This window comes from Rhipicephalus microplus, chromosome 6 (genome assembly GCF_043290135.1).
Source record: "Rhipicephalus microplus isolate Deutch F79 chromosome 6, USDA_Rmic, whole genome shotgun sequence".
NCBI classification, from domain to species: domain Eukaryota; kingdom Metazoa; phylum Arthropoda; class Arachnida; order Ixodida; family Ixodidae; genus Rhipicephalus; species Rhipicephalus microplus.
In genome coordinates this window covers 117,728,666-117,746,610 of record NC_134705.1, presented here as the reverse complement: position 1 = coordinate 117,746,610, position 17,945 = coordinate 117,728,666, and the positions used below count along the sequence as shown (strand labels likewise).

The window sequence follows — 17,945 nt, the reverse complement described above, 5'->3', positions numbered from 1 at the left end:
TGGTAGCGACGTAGCTTCAATGACTCTGATTCAGTTACGAGATATGTATGTGAAACTATAATTGTTTTCTAGTTCAAAGTATTATATAAGCTTGTTGTCTTTATTTGAAATTTAGTGAATTTTCAATAGTTCTGATATGTAAAAAATAAATATTTTAATAATAAAAATTGCAATCTAGAAAAGTTCTTGCTGTCCAGATGTGTATAAGTCAACTACTACGAATCGCAATCCAGAAAAGTTTTTACAATTATGTTTCTGTATGGTTTTACTTTATTGATGTGTGAACGTACTTTTTCGTGCTCTTTTCTTTGTTCTTTCTTTCTCTCTTCATAAGTTGCAATTTATTTTTATTGTTCTTGTAATCCCCACCACTGTATGCCATAGTCTGGTGCATGGATCTAGTCAAGCCTTCTCAGGTTTTCTGTCCGTGCAACAAACATCTCCCAGACGTTGAATAAACTGAACTGGTTTGAATTGAAGATCGGCGATTCGATTTGTAACCACTGACTTTCGAAAGGCCATGAGGCAGGTACGTATATACTGAGGCCATATTCACAAAACAATGGCAATTTGGAGCAGCGAAGCTGTTTAAGCCAGTCGTACGATGCATGTGAGGCCTGTACGAAAATCATCACCCACAACAGGTTTGCGTCACAAAAACTGAGCAAACATCCCTCTCACAACCGGTTGACTAAAGATGAAGAAAGAAAACATGTACCGCCGCCACAAATGGCTGTGAAGCGATGGTGGCAAGCTGAAGACTGCGGGTACGTAGAACGAGGGAATGGGCCCGGGCAAGGCAACAGTGGCCACGAGAAGACCCCGAAGCAATGTAAGGTCTCGATAAAAGAGCGTCTTACCTGCGTCGTCCTTGTCTCCGGTCTTTTTGTCGTCCGGATTTTGTGGACTTGGAGCTGGACCCGGAACTGGACCTGGACCTGGACGTGGAATAGCCGACTCGTGGACCGGCACCGCTATGGCTTTCCTCCCGTCGATGTCCAAGTCGGCGTGACTCGCCCTGGTGTCGACGCAGTAGACCGAGAACCACGTGAAGTCGTTCCAGTTTTTACCGGTGGGCAGCGATAGCGTTACGTCTGTCTTGGCGATCCTGGGAAGCTTGTCTGTACTGCATGCGCGTATGGAATAATACAGTGCGTCGATTGCTAATCGGTAAACCCCGGTGAAAGCGGACGTTTCCGCGAGCATCTCCGAGCACAGCAACGCCATATAGGCACTTCGAACTTGAGCGCCCGTTTTTTTTTAAAAACATGTTAGACACATCCTCAAATAGTTGTAGGGCTTAGCGTGCCTGAACCGCGATATGGTCTAGACACAACTGTGTTTGACATAATGTCGACAAAAAGTAAAAGACAACGCACAGATATGCCCTATCAAAATGCAGGAGAGGACGGTGGCCACCGTATGCTAATTAGTAGAAAATCGGACCTGTTATTCTAAGGCTGCTGGTTTGATCCCTGCCAGGTGGCAAGTTGTCATTTCATTCTCTTTAATTTTATTATGCTTTAACTGTAGTCACTACAAACCCGATCTCTTTACCTTCCGTGGCTTGATCTTTAGTTCTCCTTACCAATGCCAGAAGCCGCACAGTGAAAAATGCACCATACGACAGACGCACTAGAAGAACATTGTATCCCTCTCAGTGCGTTTCGAATTCACCCTGTGGTGTTACCATTGATAATCTAAAAAACTGGTACTTCACAAACACCTTCTCACTCTATATATTGTTTGATTACGGTGTACATTGCTTGTTCCCGCCATTTTGTACGGGGCCGTGGTTCGAACCAAGCTCGCGTAGAGACTTTTCCTGACCCCGGCTCTCAGCATCCCAAAAAATGGAACGCAGGAAAGAAAAAAAAGCTTCGAAATACATACCCTTCATGGTCTTAGTCAGCATAGCAGCCTTGAGTAAACCCGCAAACGTTTTCAGTACAAGTAGGGCATATTCAAAATGTGCAGGACCATCTATCGACAAACACGTAATGTCGACCCGCAATGTTTTGTTGGGCGCCACAACATCAGCCTCATATCGCATCCTTTCAGGTGCTAGCTGCTGTCCATTTATTCTTCGTTCTGCGATGACTTCCGATTTCTACTTGTGTTGTTCACCCAATGAGGTGTTGTGCACCCAATTCCTGATAATGCCGGGAACAAGGTGTCACCGTCGAGCGGCCTTAGTATCCCCAATATCAATCAAACATATCAGTTGCCCGAACGAAGGAAAATAAACTACTGACACCAGCTCGTTCTGTCACAAAATATTGGCTTTGCACTTTAGTGCGGAAATGATAATCGGCACGCGCTAAACTGCTCTTCAACCTCACTGAGAGAGCAAGATTGATCAACTTTAGCTTGCGGACGTTTCAGCTCAACGAAAACTAGAATTTACGTACACGAACTTGCAAGCAGTGCAACGGAGGCTGACGAACACAGCAGCAGAAAATGAGTGCTACCACAGGAGGCTCGATTTGCGCAAAAGTTCCTAACGGATCTCTACGCAAGATTCGCCTGCACGTCTCAAAACCACTATACGGTCATGAGATACGCCGAGGAGGGCTCCGGAAATTCCGACCATTCGGTGTTCTTTAACGTAAACTGACAGCGCACAGTTCACTAGCCTCCACCGTTTCGCCTCTATCGATATGCGACCGCCGTGGCCGGGATCGGGTCAGCACTTTCAGGTCAGAACTTTTGGGTCAGCAGCCACGCACTCTAGCCACTGACCTACTGAGGCGGACAACGGGCAAGTTTGTAAACGCACGCAGAACTCCGAAGTTTGGTTCTCGTCAATGTCTAAAAGCACAGTGAGCTTCACTGAGCATGCAGTGCTAGATTACGGGGAAAAAATGGCACGTTTCCTTAATCTGAAAGCTCCGCAAACGAGTGCAGCTCAGCCCCTCCATGGGATCTCCTTTGGAAACGGTAGCAGATGATGCCACGGTTTCGCCCAGAAAGAAAAATGGCGGACGTACTCATGGGTTGCCGAAGCACCAAACATTATGAGTATATGCCATTGGTGTCACATATATCTTTCATTGCATCAGAGTATGTATAGAATCGAGTAGCGGCGTCGTCAATGTGCTATATTTATTGATGTAATGTGTTCTGGAAGTTCTGCGCCAAAAGCCTATGATACATGCAATAGTTTCCTTATTTCTTCGGGTTGCTACGATCGCATTGTGAAATAGTGAAACAAATACACATACGCAGGCTAGAGAGACGCTACGAACGTTTCGTCTTTCTAGCAAGTGTCGTCGGCGTCTTCTGCGCTACTCCGCAATGCATCCTTATGAACCAGATCGGCTCTGCTTAAATATTGTAATCATTTTTATCTACAAGTTGGACCTCGTGACTTTACGTTTAGAGTGCCACTAAAAAAAAGAATGATCTAAAGTCAAACACAAAACACGCTCGATGACATTCAAGCCAAGACATTCGCAGGCTCTGAGCATACCCGTACGTGGTATACTATCTCTCGATGGCACGAACGGCGTCCTGCCGTATCTCAATGGGAAGTAGGCCTGAAAAAGATGTGCCTTACGAAGAAAACTATCGAAAAATGGCTCCCGGTGACACACAGTTTGGTACCGCTGGTGTATTCTGGTAAAATGTTATTGTCGCACACTACAAAGCGTGCACTTCCTAAAAAAACTTGAAAACTACCCATTGGGTAAATGTGGGGCCCCAAAGTAAAATAATAAAGCACTTGTGGAAGAGATGAGATTTGTAGTACGACACTAATTTAACAAGAATCTTTCAGTGGATCTCTGGCGCATAAACAGGGCAGTCGTTTTTGGTTGCTAACTCGCTTCGTCAGATATGATTTTTTTCCGCCACATATTTTTCATTCATTTACGGCAGGTCACCACTGCTACCAATGAGAGATGGACCTGCGTATTCATGCTCCATCATCCCTAACTCTCGTGATTCAGAAAAAAAAAAGCTCCTCGTACTTTCCATTGTAGAGCAGTTTGGTCATCTGAGCCACTTCTGCGTACTTATTCGGCGCTGCCATGAAGAAGGCGGCTGCAGGAAAAGAAACAACAACGAAGTAAAACCAATTACATTGCGAGAAAATATGAACGCGTCAAAACGCTCTGACAACTCAAACATTGTACATTTTGGTCAATGAAGTCGTGCACCCGGTTCTGTAAACATTACACGCATGAAGAAACCGCCCCGCCGCGGTGGTCTAGTGGCTAAGGTACTCGGCTGCTGACCCACAGGGCGCGGGTTCGAATCCCGGCTGCGGCGGCTGCATTTTCGATGGAGGCGGAAATGTTGTAGGCCCGTGTACTCAGATTTGGGTGCACGTTAAAGAACCCCAGGTGGTCTAAATTTCCGGAGCCCTCCACTACGGCGTCTCTCATAATCATATAGTGGTTTTGGGACGTTAAACCCCACATATCAATCAATCAAGTCATCGCATGAAGAAACCGGTACCTTCTTTATTTATAATAGTGATATGATATATAAAAGTGATATATTAGAGACGCTGTAGTGAATGAATTCGAAAAATTTGGCATCTGGTGCTTTGTAACGTGCATTGAGATCGCACACTACAAGGGCCTCTGCTAGATGGCCTCCATCGAAAAGCGACCGCCACGGATTCTTTCTTTTCCGGCCTCCAGCAGTACTGTGCGGAGGTGGCTGATACCTACCACATAATATACGGACGTGCCTGCTCGATATTTCTTCACCCCTGTAGCCCAATCCAACCAGTCAGGACTGGGAGGGGGCTCTGCTCGATTGCCAGGAACTTCCGGCCCAACAAGTCACGGTCCAGAGTGCCAAGACAGCGGTCATGACCAAGGGGATCCCTGACTAGTGACTCCACCTAGTACTGTGGAAGCTAATACACCAGAGCATGGTTTCCCTAGCCACCTCTCCGTTTTTAATAAATGTTTACCATCACCACCACCGCGACCGGGATCAAACCCGCTACCTTCGGATGAGCACCAGAGCACCCTATAGCCACTGATACACCGAGGCGGACAATGACCGCGCAAGTACCAAGGTGCTTGTTCTTTTTTGCGCGATTTTTCTAGTTTATTCCTATCACATTCGTTGCTTCAAAGTTGCGGCAAAACTTACGTCATACTGTTGCGTAATAGTAAAAAGCAGCCGCAGTTGGACGCGCATAATACAAGTAGACATTGGTTATGCGCTTACCTTCATAGATGTTCCTGCTTTCACTGCACAAAACAGGCGATTCTTTTTTTCCAAACTTTGTATTTGAGTGACAGTTTTTGCTATCAAAATATGCTTTAAACAATTAAAATTGTAGAATTTTCTACTTCATTCGGCCTTATCTTGTGATAATTACTGACTTGTTATTTAGGTGGCATCTGGAAGCCCTGCACAGAATGCTCGCTAGTGGCCTGGTCCTGGCATGACTGTATTGATCCCATCCCGTACTACTCTCACGAAGGTCGAGTGAAATGCGAGATGGGGTGGGGCGCGCGTAACGTAAGACGGCACTCTAGGGCAGCACTGTGGTATACTGTACTCACAGCCTGCGCAGCCAGCGTCGTACTGGAACTGCTTGAGCAACATCGTCGCGCTGTCCTTGAGCGTAACGTCGTCAGCGCTGGTCTTTCCTAACATAGGCGACAGCTTGCCCAGGCTCTGTTCTTTCGGCAGCATGAAGTTGGGAGGCAACACCACGTGGCCGAAGTCAACCTGCATCACAGCGACAAACAAGATACCGAAATAGAAGAAATGTATAAAATAAAATAGATATTATGAAGTCTTGGTAGTCTTGGTTGTGACAGCATTTAATTGAGGAAATACTTCGCAAAACGAACGGGCAGAGCCAGTACACAGACGATGACGATGATGATGACCCAGAGTGGCAATGAGGACAAAGAGACAAGCGGATGATGGTGATTGTGATCATGCAGGGATGAGGACGATGCAAGTAACAAGTGCCCACAGTAATTCCCCCCACTTGGAAGCGGACACCCTGGCCGCCGTAAGTCAAAGTGACAGGGAACGTCGCGTGAAAGGTTTCATGCGACAAACGTGGACAATCTCTGTGCTGCGGTGGCGGCGGTCTGTTGGGGCGACGAGTGGTGTCACACGATAATTAACCGGCGAAGTCTGTTCTAAAACAATGTATGGCCCGATGAAGCGTGGTTGGAATTTGTCACAGAGACCAGGAGTGCGAATAGGTGTCAAAAGCAGCACCTCGTCACCAGGTTGAAAAGAGACAACGCGGTGGGATTCGTCATAGGTGATCTTCCGCTCGTGCTGTCTCGCTTCAGTATTGATGCGAGCCTGATGGCGAGACTGAGCCAGGCGGGAAATGTATTCTTCGCTAGAAGACTGACATGAATTCCCATGGCTGCTAAAGAAGGAGACGTCGAGAAAAGTAGTCGGGGTGCGTCCGTACACGAGATAAAACGGTGAGTAGCAAGTTGTTCGCTGAACGGCGGTGTTGTAAGCGAATGTCAGGAATGGTAAAAGAGTATCCCAGTTTTTGTGGGCGGGTTGGACGTAAACGGCTATCATGCCTGCAAGGGTTCGGTGAAATCTTTCTGTGAGACCATTTGTCTGAGGGTGGTAGCTTGAAGCTGTCTTGTGAGTAGTTCCAGAAGCGCGGAGTTCTTTATTTACCATTTGTGACAGGAACACTTTGCCGCAATCACTAAGCAGTACACGAGGAGTCCCATGACGCAGGATTATGGCGTGAAGAATAAAATCTGCAACTTCCACAGCTGAGCATGTAATAACAGAGGAAGTCTCAGCGTATCGTGTCAGGTGGTCCACGGCGGTAACTATCCATCGTTTGCCAGCAGATGTGACGGGGAGAGGCCCGTAAAGGTCAACACCTACAACCTCGAAAGGCATTGACGGGCACGGAAGTGGCTGTAGAGGTCCAGCAGGTGCAGACGTGGGGAGTTTACGACGCTGGCGTGGGTAGCAGGAACCGACGTACCGCGCTACACTAGAAGAAAGGCCAGGCCAGTAATAACGACATCGAATGCGGTCAACAGTTTTTTTAAAACCAAGATGACCAGCAGTCAAGTCGTCGTGGAAGGCTTCGAGCACCTGAAGTCGAAGAGAGCGTGGCAGTACGGGAACCCAGCGCTGACCGTCAGGGTGGTAGACGTGGTGGTAGAGAACCCCATTGTCCAGCTTAAAGTGCAGGAGTTGACGACGGAGTCGCGCGTTTGGTGGATGAGAAACTCCCGAAAGGTGGTCCATCATGCGTCTGCAGTATGAATCGGACCGCTGGTGGGAGATAAATGTTGCCTGGTCGTCCGAAAAGGGTTGCGTTATTGATGCGAGCGTATGAACTTTGGTAGATGTGGCGGTTGAGTTCTCACCAACGCTGATATGGGTAGTTGGAAGCGGGCAACGAGATAAAGCATCGGCGTCTCGATGTTTTCTGCCTGACTTGTAAGTTATGTCAAAGTCGTACTCCTGCAAGCGTAGTATCCACTGACCCAAGCGTCTGGACAAGTTTTTCAGTGTAGAAAGCCAGCATAAGGCATGGTGGTCAGTAACGATTGTGAAGTGACGGCCGTGGAGATAGGGACGGAACTTCTGGACCGACCAAACCACAGCCAAACACTCTTGCTCAGTTATAGTGTAGTTCTTTTCAGCAGGGGTGAGTACGCGACTGGCATATGCAACAACTTTCTCTAGGGAAGACTTGTCGCGTTGTAGAAGAACGGCTCCTATACCAAGGCCGCTAGCGTCGGTATGAAGGATAGTCGGTGCGGCTTCGTCAAAGTGGCAGAGCAGAGGTTCAGACGTGAGTGACCGCTTCAACAGCTCGAATGCCATTTGACATTCTTGAGACCACAGAAAGGGGACGTTCGAAGTGAGTAGTTGGTGTAATGGAGCAGCATTAGAAGCGAAGTTCTGGATAAACCGGCGAAAATAGGAGGCGAGGCCAAGGAAACTGCGAAGCTCCTTTGGTTTTTCGGGACGCGGAAAGTGAAGGACTGCAGCAATCTTGTCAGGGTCGGGCCGGATGCCATATTTGCTAACGACATGTCTAAGACCTTGATAGATTTGCTAGCGAAAGAGCATTTCTTAGTGTTTATTTGAAGCCCGGCGCCAGCAAGGCACGTCAGAACTTGATCCAGTCGTTCTAGGTGCTCAGGAAACGTTGACGAAAAGATAATAATGTCGTCCAGGTAGCACAGGCAACTTTTCCATTTCAGACCGCGCAGCACGGTATCTATCATGCGCTCAAAAGTCGCGGGTGCGTTGCAGAGCCCGAAAGGCATCACGTTGAATTCATATAGCCCGTCGGGGTTTGCAAACGCCGTTTTATGCTTATCGTCTTCATGCATGGAAATCTGCCAGTACCCAGAACGCAAGTCGATGCTTGAAAAGAATTCCACGCCTTGTAGGGAATCAAGGGCGTCGTCAATGCGTGGCATAGGGTACACGTCCTTGCGTGTGATCTTATTGAGCGCCCGGTAGTCCACGCAAAAACGCACAGAGCCATTCTTTTTGCGGACCAAAACAATAGGAGACGACCAAGGGCTAGATGAAGGACGGATGACTTCCAGTTTAAGCATGTTCGCAACGTTTTCTTCTATAATTTTTCTTTCAGTTAGAGACACGCGGTAGGGTCGGCGGTGTACGATAGATGTCCAAACAGTTTGAATTCGATGTGATGTAGTATTAGTGCGGCCCAGCTTAGACGAGCAAATGGCGAAAGAATTTGCATGTTTCTGTAACAATGCGAGCAGCTGCTGCCTCTGTGAATATGTCAATTCGCTGCTGATAGCGGTGGTAGAGGCGGAGGAAAAAACATGCTCACCGAGGCAAGGTTCTTTGGATGCGATGGCCTGAAGTGGCGTGACAAATACAGGCTCGAAGTCAGCAACATGGGCCACAGTAGTGCCCTGTGGCAGTAAGATCTTCTCCGGTGTAGAGTTGACAGCGGTGACAAGTGCCGAGCCATTGCAAAAACGAACGACACTGGACGGAAGAACTACACCTTTGCGAACGCAAAGTGGTGACGGTGAGACCAATACATCCCCGTGATAGATGTCGTTGGACGTAATGCTGACAATTTGCTCTTGTAGTGGTGGCAGTTCGATGTCTTTCGCAGCGACCAGACGAAGTGGCTTCTGATTGTCGTCGTCAAGCATGTAGTTCGTGTCAGCGAGGTGAACGACGCGTTGTCCACCGTGTCGCAGCTGCTGCTGGAAGGTAGCCCAGTCGGGTAAGTCAATGACGTGGTTAAAATACCATGTCTTTGCGACTCCGGTCAGATAAAATGGGACGTAACGCAGTTTGGCGGCCTCGTCCCACCGATTAGCGACACTTACGCGGTCGTAGTCGTCGAGCCAGTCTTCTACGTCTTCTCCACGACGACCAGCGAAGAGCGGGGGTTCCCGCTGATGTCCGTGTATGTAAATAGGAGGGGCAGCTTGCGTCGGTGCATGGTTGATGACATGAGCGCCGGTAGGCTCGGTCTGGGACATGCTGCCTGACAGTGGGCGCGATCGGCGGCCTGAACGAAGCTCCAGCGGGTTGAGCAGGCTGCGGGAGGTAAGAGGACCGAAAATCCACCTCCACCACGTATGAAGTCTTGGTAGTCTTGGTTGCGACAGCGTTTAATTGAGGAAAGACCTCGCAAAACGAACGGGCAGAGCCAGTACACAGACGATGACGATGATGATGACCCAGAGTGGCAATGAGGACAAAGAGACAAGCGGATGATGGTGATTGTGATCATGCAGGGATGAGGACGATGCAAGTAACAAATGCCCACAATATAAACAATAATTTCGATATGGTAAGGAATTCCGAGTTTATGTAGAATCTGGCGGCCTGACTTAGTCTTGGCTACTCGCTCAAATTGGGAGATTTCTTGCACCTTGATAAGCTCGTCAAGCGTATTGTGTAAACCCAGTTGAAGAAAGACTTTGGTGCTGGTGCTTCGAGACAACATAGGGCTTGTTTGTAAATTATCCTGATTAGGCTATTGAGTTTTGACTTTTCTGCTATGAACATCGGTGGTACGCGGTCATATAGGTGATTTGACTTAGTACGAATGATTGGATCAGACGGGTGATGCTAATCTATTTCATGCCTTTGTGTTTATTGGTAATGCGCCGAATGAGGCGCATCGTGTTCGACACTCTGGCGTCAATGTTGTGAACTGTCTCTCCGCTGGTACCTTTACTTTCTATGATGAGACCTGGCTCTCGGATTTTAATCCACGGGTGGTATGACGTGGCCATCGCTTGTAGTGAGTTTTATATCGGTGTGTGTCCGCGCTTGGGGATGTTGCTTGGGTGGTCGACCTGTGAGTGTAGGGTGATACAGCAGTAGCTCAGACCTTTCCGCCTAGCAGGATAGCCCTGTTCCTTGTAAATACCGTTCCACTGTGTCAATATCCTCCTGTGGTCTTTGTTCAATGGAACCATCACTGCCATCCACACATACCAAGAAATAGTACCGCGCATAGCAAAACAGCACCACTCCTACCAAGAAACATGCACCCTGAACACAAAAAGGGCAGGCGTGTCAGTGGAGCCAGAGCCATGTCAAGGTTTTTTTTTTGGGGGGGGGGGGGGGAGGGGCTCAATCATGACGCGGTCTTTGGAAATGCAGCACGCTACCAGAAACTTCACCGCTTCATGGATGCTGTCGCAGACCACACACAACAATGCAAAAGCAGCGCGTTAATCATGACATCGAACGTAGAAACGGCGGAAGAATTGGCCATCGCGGTGGCCATAGCCCACAAGAACGCCTCATATGTAATCAGCGACTCGCAGACGGCCACTAGAAACTACACCAGCGGCAGAATCTCCCCCGAGGCTTTGCGGATCCTGTAAGGGGTCATGACATGGTCACCCAACAGTTTGCGGTTTTTGGCGAAAAACGAAAGTAGTGTGTTGCATACGATTGTGCACGTGTAAAAACTAGACTATGAAAGATGATTTCAGTAAAAAATGAGCCGTAGAGGTCTTCGGCCGTAAGCTCTGCCCACAGCCGGTGACTGCCATTTTGCCATAGCATGCGTGACGTCACAAACCGATGGGAGCAGCGCCATCGTCCGCTACCAAACGGCACCTTCGGCCCGTAGTCAGTGTGTTCAGTGTGTTGCGAGTGATGCTTGCCGCCTGGTCCACACGTGTTGCTAGTGTTGCGAAGTGGTACCGGTACCATCGCCATGTTGTTCAGCACCATCATCAGCTCCCAATTCGGGCAATGATTCATCGACCAACAGAAGCGGCGTCGACGTCGTGTACGCTGCGCGTTTTGGTTTCGACCCCATGGCCACCAGCTCGAGCGACGAAGAAAACGTCGAAGACGAGGCGAACCCAGATACCAACGACCTCGGTGTTGCGACAAACGTTGCACACGGCCTTTCGCAATGGTAAGTAGCTTTATTTCGAGCGTGCAAGGTTGACAAGCGAAGTTAACGATTTGGAGATGCTGCATTCGCGATCACACGGTCGGGACAGCGTACGAGCACAGACTCGGCTTTTTCACTGGTATACTGAACTCGCCGAGAAGACGCTAGTCATCATTGTAGCTGTCTGCCATGAAGTGCGCTGAGCACAAAACAGATGTGTTGCCTGTGAACCGGTCTTTTATGCGCACGTTTATCTCTCAAGGCTTGCGTTTGGCGGGCTCTTTAGAAAACTTGAAGAATGACACAGTACTCTCCCTGCTCTGTACGCTCGCAGCGAAGCATGGGCGACGCGGTAGCATTGCTTCAACCGCTGAAAGTGATTTAGTTCCGGTGGTACGTTGAATAACGCTTAAACAACTCAATTGCAAGCGCAGCTGACCACGAAACACGATCGCCCTCCGTACTGCACACCATGCAGAAGCTCACGACGCAATTGGTTCGTTACGTCATGGCTAGCGAGCGTGCCAGTGTTGCCCGTGCACTAGGCCACTCGCTCGTTCATAAAATATTCGATTAGAAATTACCGACCCGACCGAATTCACTGAAATTTCGCCAGCTTGTGTGTGAACGTCTAAGGACCAACCCACACAGCACAGATTATGACCAAAAGTTGGGTGTCATGACCCCTGCAATACAGGCAAGATTCACGAGGCGGACCAATACGTGCAGATCTCTTGGTTCCCTGCCAACACACCACTAGGTAACCCGGAGGACAGCCCGAATCAAGTGGCGCACAACGTGGCTCGGGGTCTCACGTTCCGAGTCGCGTTAGACGAGGTGGCCACCCAAACGGACTTTTCTGTGCCGGTGTGGGAATGGGAAGATCAGCTCACTATACTTTGTGACATAACTCAACACTATCGACTGCAAAGGTACCCCCCCCACTTATACCCAAGCTAAATTAGACCCAGTCCGTCAATGGCGGCAGCCATTGAACGGACAAGCACACACATACACGAACCCCGTAATCATTCATCACATATATCCCGACGTCTATAGATCCAATCTCTGCCAGTACTGTACCACCAGAGCCTTCTCGACCGTATTCTATGTGAATTCCCAGCATTAATAAGAAATTCTGGTGTGGCGGCCTCCAATGAAGACCTTCGGGCGCGTTGGCGGACTGCGCTGCTCAGTTCAGGCCTGTACAAGCAACACTGGGCGATCCAGCAGGCCAAGGAAGCTGTCTGGAGACATGGTCTCTGCGTTCACTCCTAGGCGGCAGCACCACCCAGAAATTGGCCGGAAATCAATAAAGTTTACCCCTCTCTCTATAAACAATAATTTTAACGCGTACCATCTCAGCTTGTTTTGCAAGCGTCACAACATCACTGGCTTAAGCGTGTGCAGAGTTCTCTTCAGGAGTGCGGGAAAGAGAAGGTTTGCTGGAGCGCTTCACTCCATATAATTGTAGTCAATGTATGAGGCAAACAATGTGCTCACCCCTCTTACGTGACAAGGGGGGCTGCCGCTCCTCTTGTCCAACCTTCAATCCATGCGCACCTTTTTCCCCCGGGTTACTTATTAAATGCGAAGGATTACTTAACGAACTTCGGCGACTTTGAGCGTATCTATCTATCTATCTATCTATCTATCTATCTATCTATCTATCTATCTATCTATCTATCTATCTATCTATCTATCTATCTAACTATCTATCTGTCTGTCTGTCTGTCTGTCTGTCTGTCTATCTGTCTATCTATCTATCTATCTATCTATCTATCTATCTATCTATCTATCTATCTATCTATCTATCTATCTATCTATCTAACTATCTATCTGTCTGTCTGTCTGTCTGTCTGTCTATCTGTCTATCTGTCTATCTATCTATCTATCTATCTATCTATCTATCTATCTATCTATCTATCTATCTATCTATCTATCTATCTATCTATCTATCTATCTATCTAGCCGCCTACGACTTTAGCTCTCCTCGCCGTTGGGATAATGTATCGATACCAAACCTGGTATAGCGTAACATTACTATATGACGAGCATATTTGACTAGTAATAACATGAAAATCATGACACGTATGTCATGAATGTCATGATAGAGATTTCATGGCGTTGCTGCTCTTGCCGTGGTTTTATTCACATGACATGTTACAAAACTGGTATTGCATGACATGATTGCATGGCGAACACAAACGACAGACCCTAACATGAAAATCATGACACGTGTGTCATCTAACAACATGACTACAGGCCACGCTTACGATGCGCTCGTGGTCGTTTCGCTAGCTTCACTGATACCAAATTTGGTATTGCGTGACGCGAACGGACGACATAGGTAAATGACACATCCAAACATGATAATCACGACATACGTATCATGTAACAACACGACTACATGCCACACTCACGATGCACTCGCGGCCGTTTAGCTAGCTTCACATATGCCAAATTTGGTGTTACGTGACGATAATTGATGACGAAGGTATGTGAGTGGAGCAAATATGATATTCGGAAATGCGTGTCATGTGAAAACATGATTACATGCCACAGTCACGGCGCCAATATACTTCGACGTGACCCGGCGTACGTGCGCGCCGGCGTTACTTTCTTCGCGTCACGCTGGCGTTGCCACGCCAGGCTCCGGTCCTGCCATATATGCGCAGGCACGAGCTGCGTTGCTTTGACGCATGCGCGTTTCAGAGCGTGCGGCGTCCCTCCATCTCAAAAAGAGGCAGACGCAGTGCTGTGTAGGTAACGCATTGGCGCCAAATGCAGCATGTCGCATTTGGAGCCGGTTGCCATCGGGCCGCGCCCTCGGACGCTGGTCGCGCCTGTCACGCTTGGCATCAGACTATAGAGTGCTTGCGTTTTGCTAACGTAGCGTCCCTGTCACCGTTACGTTAGAGTATATTGAGCCCTTCATAATGCACTCGAGGCCGTTTCGCTAGCTCCAGATATACCGAATTGGATGTTACGTGACCTCAATGGATGACGAAGGTATATGACTGGTGCAAACATGATAACCATGACACGCATGTCATGAAAGAATATGAGAACATACCATGCTCATAGCGTTCTCGCGAACACTTCGCTAGCTCCACATATACTAAATTTGGCATCACGTGACATGAATGGATGGCGAATATAAACAAAACGTCCAAACATGATAATCAAGGCACGGGAGTCGTGTATGGCATAATTTACCTCCACTTTGTAACGCAGTGGTGATTTTAAAGTGACATATCAACCTTGCTCATTCGTGTTTTGCATATCATAGATTCCCACTGCACGTGTGATCTTCCAATTTTTTAGTTCATAATACTTATGAATATTGCTACACTCATTAAGGTTGTCAGCAGAAGTATTATGCTTAATTTCCAAAATTGCCACAAAAATGAGTAAAAATGCATGACAGCTAAGCATACGCCTTCAAAAACAAAAACGCTGGTTCACAAAAAACAGGCACAATGCCACATAATCAAATCAGAACTACATTGTACATGATAACTACTGGAGGATGGTAGCTACGGTAATTTTAATAGACAAGCACAGACACGCATAACAACATTCTGAGGGTTAGTACTGCAGGTGTGCCGAGAAACGTTTAGTGTATAGGTGTGAGACAGCTTCCTAAGTAAATATATTCAATTGGGCCATTTCACGAGGAAAAAAACGAGCACTTTGAAGTGTTGCTGGTCCAGAAAAAGGTTGGTGTTCAGGCGTGCCTCTGCTTTTTAGCACGTCTTGCAGAGAAATGAAATAGCTGCCATGCGTTTAACTTAACAATCAACAGAAAATGCTGAAGTGCGCTGAAATTTAGACGAGTACAAAGAAATAGAATACAATAAACATTTGCGTGTGGAATCCATCCCTCTCAACACGAAATCGACTTTTGGATGCGAAGCGTGTCATAGTCGAGCTGGATCTGGTGTGCGGCGTGACCACCCTTACAGCACATGCGCGTCTCTCTCGCTCTCGCTCATCTCATACGCTCCCTCCTCTCTCGCCTCGCTACGCTGTAGTATAGGCAGCGTGTACTAGCGAGTTTCTTGATTGAAAAAAAAAAGAACCGACTGCTCGAGTTACACAACGGTTTACCGGCTACCCCGTTTATATGAGCACTGAATGTTGACCTCCAAGGTAGTGCCGGTGGGAGATTTCTCCTGTACGTTGCTGAACAATCGAAATTTGCAGCGTGCGCCCAACTAAAAGCGACTGCGGCTCTCCGTGTGCTATCAGAGGTGTTCCATCTCTCATTGCCGTTAGCAGCGATTGGCGTCCTCCAGTGGGGAACACCGGTCCATCACTGCGTGCTTTGTGCTTCCCCAGGTTTGTCTCTTGTGCGGCGCCGCGATTGAGCGCTAGCGTTCACCACCCGCTGCACCGCATCTCTACACATGGTTCCCTTTAGAGGGAGATGGCGTAATTTTTTATCATTCCGATTATTCACACGAGTTTGAGACACGAGGTGGTATTGGCATCAGAGGGATAACAGCGCATTGCTGGTAGTCACGTCTGTTTTGACTGCCATGGTATGAATGTGTCCACATTACAAAAGAAAAGATTGATTTAGCGTAAGTGTCCCTCGTCGTCCGTCTTCCTTTTAGTTCGTCTAAATTCTAGTGCTGTTTTCTGTCCTTTGCGCAACAAACAGCTGATAACCTACAATAGCTCTCGCAACACTTGTATAATAGAAAACATTGCCACTATGCCACTTCAAAGTGCAGGGGGAACAGACAGATGAACACAATACACTATGGGGACCACATACAGGCTGGCCGATGTTCCTATAGATGTGTTCCTGTTTTCGTCAAAAGCGCATTACCATCACGGACTAATCCTTTCAAAGCTATCGCACAAAGGTCGGTCCGTCTACCGAAATATTGGCCAGCCTGCCTGAAGTTGCTCTCCTTCGCACCTTTGCATTACACAGCCGTATCACTTAACTACGAGCAGCAAAGCAGTGGAAGTTCTTCAATAATTACCTAGGAAAGGAAAAACATGCCAACGATTTAGCCCAGTGCGGCATATTTACGCCTCTGTTAACGCGATTGCTAACGTTAGCTTTGGCGTACATAATCTCTTTCACGGGCGCCCCTCCCCCTCTTCATTCAAGTTAAAGTATAGGGCAGATTTTGCGCCCCCACTTATAGGTAACAAAGGGGGGGGGCACCTCTACCCCTTCCTCCCCCTTTGTGCTCACGCTCATAGACGCTAGCCAAAATAAATTCATACCTAAAGGAACAATTAAGTGAAACAATGACTTGGCTTACGGTAATAAACTGCAGTCTGAGAACTCTAATGTCTTCAGTTTCACTATCATAGGCTCATTACTAGCGATGAAAATCAAGGTTGAATTGAAATTTTTAAAATTTTGCACCAAAATCTCTGCGCGTGACGTCATAAATTTCAATACGTATTTTTCTTACTTTCGCATATTTAGGGATTGCAAACTACGTCGGACTCAGCAGACGCCATCAAAATCAACAACCTCATGGTATTTGTGGAGATAATTATACTCAATGTGGCGTCTCTAGCCACTTCGCCAAACGTCGCCTCGCCGAAGGTTCAAAACTGGGAAATTGCTGTTTACGAATACGCAAAAAATCGTCTTTTAGTGTCCCTATAAAAGGAACGGCGCTATACATATACCCGCGCTAGGCCACGGTCGAACCACTTTGTCATGACCGTTCATTGTTCGAAAATGGCTAAAATATGGCCTCCCACCAAATATTCACCTCTGAAACTAAGTGACCTCGAAAGGGAGAGACCGGGCGTGTCAGCATGTGAGGTGCCATGCAGCGAAGTTCGAGGACACGGGTTCAAATACGGGCAGGGTGGCCAAAAACCACGTGACCTTCTGTTGTTATTGCGGAGCTTATAGAATAATTTTTTTTCAGACTTCATTGTTGCTAAGCTTGATACTTAGCGCCCTTCATATGTACGGTAATACACTGCACGCAAGGTGTGGCACATGTCAGTGGATATTGCCACGAACGTAATTACAGACAGCGACGAAACGACGTCTTGCTTGCCCTCAGACCAGGACGCAAAAGCCCTCTTCTTTCTTCACTTCCCAAGGATGCACCCACAGTTGATGGATCATACCCATTACCTGTGACATTACTCCCTCTCCTCGAGAAGCATCGGCTCGATGCTGGTAATGAGCGTTAAGAAAAAAAAATTAGAAAGAAAAGATGCTACCATGGAACCCAACAACTCCGTCGTAAGGGGAAAAAAATGGGCTGGCGTCATAGAAGTACTCAATAAAGAAAGGAGTAAGTACACAAGACAATAGAAAAAAAACCAAAGTGACAAAAAATAGTCATTGCATGGTAAGTTAGTCCACGTTCGATGTATGACGCGAGAAGTATGGCTTGAGTCTTGACACGTGCACCACATCACTTTGTGGAAACCGACGGGAACGTCTTGGGGCGCTTTCAGGGAGAACTTCATACGTAACGTCACTGAGTCGGCGCAGAACTTTGTAAGGGCCGAAGTAGCGCCGAAGCAACTTCTCAGAGGGACCACGCTGTCGGATGGGAGTCCACACCCAAACCTCATCGCCTGG

The 17,945-nt window shown here is 47.7% G+C and overlaps 1 protein-coding gene across 2 annotated transcripts in view; it reads right to left on the bottom strand.

The window, feature by feature from the left end:
* The window catches only part of LOC142765448 (protein Skeletor, isoforms B/C-like), a 71,415-nt gene that overhangs the window by 32,808 nt on the left and 20,662 nt on the right, over positions 1–17,945 (bottom strand). For both annotated transcript variants that reach the window (XM_075866480.1, XM_075866481.1), the window contains exons 5-7: positions 5,532–5,700; positions 3,972–4,044; positions 861–1,126 (exon numbers count right to left, since the gene is read on the bottom strand). In XM_075866480.1, the coding sequence (XP_075722595.1) occupies positions 861–1,126; positions 3,972–4,044; positions 5,532–5,700 (508 nt within the window). The remainder of the gene's footprint in view (positions 1–860; positions 1,127–3,971; positions 4,045–5,531; positions 5,701–17,945) is intronic.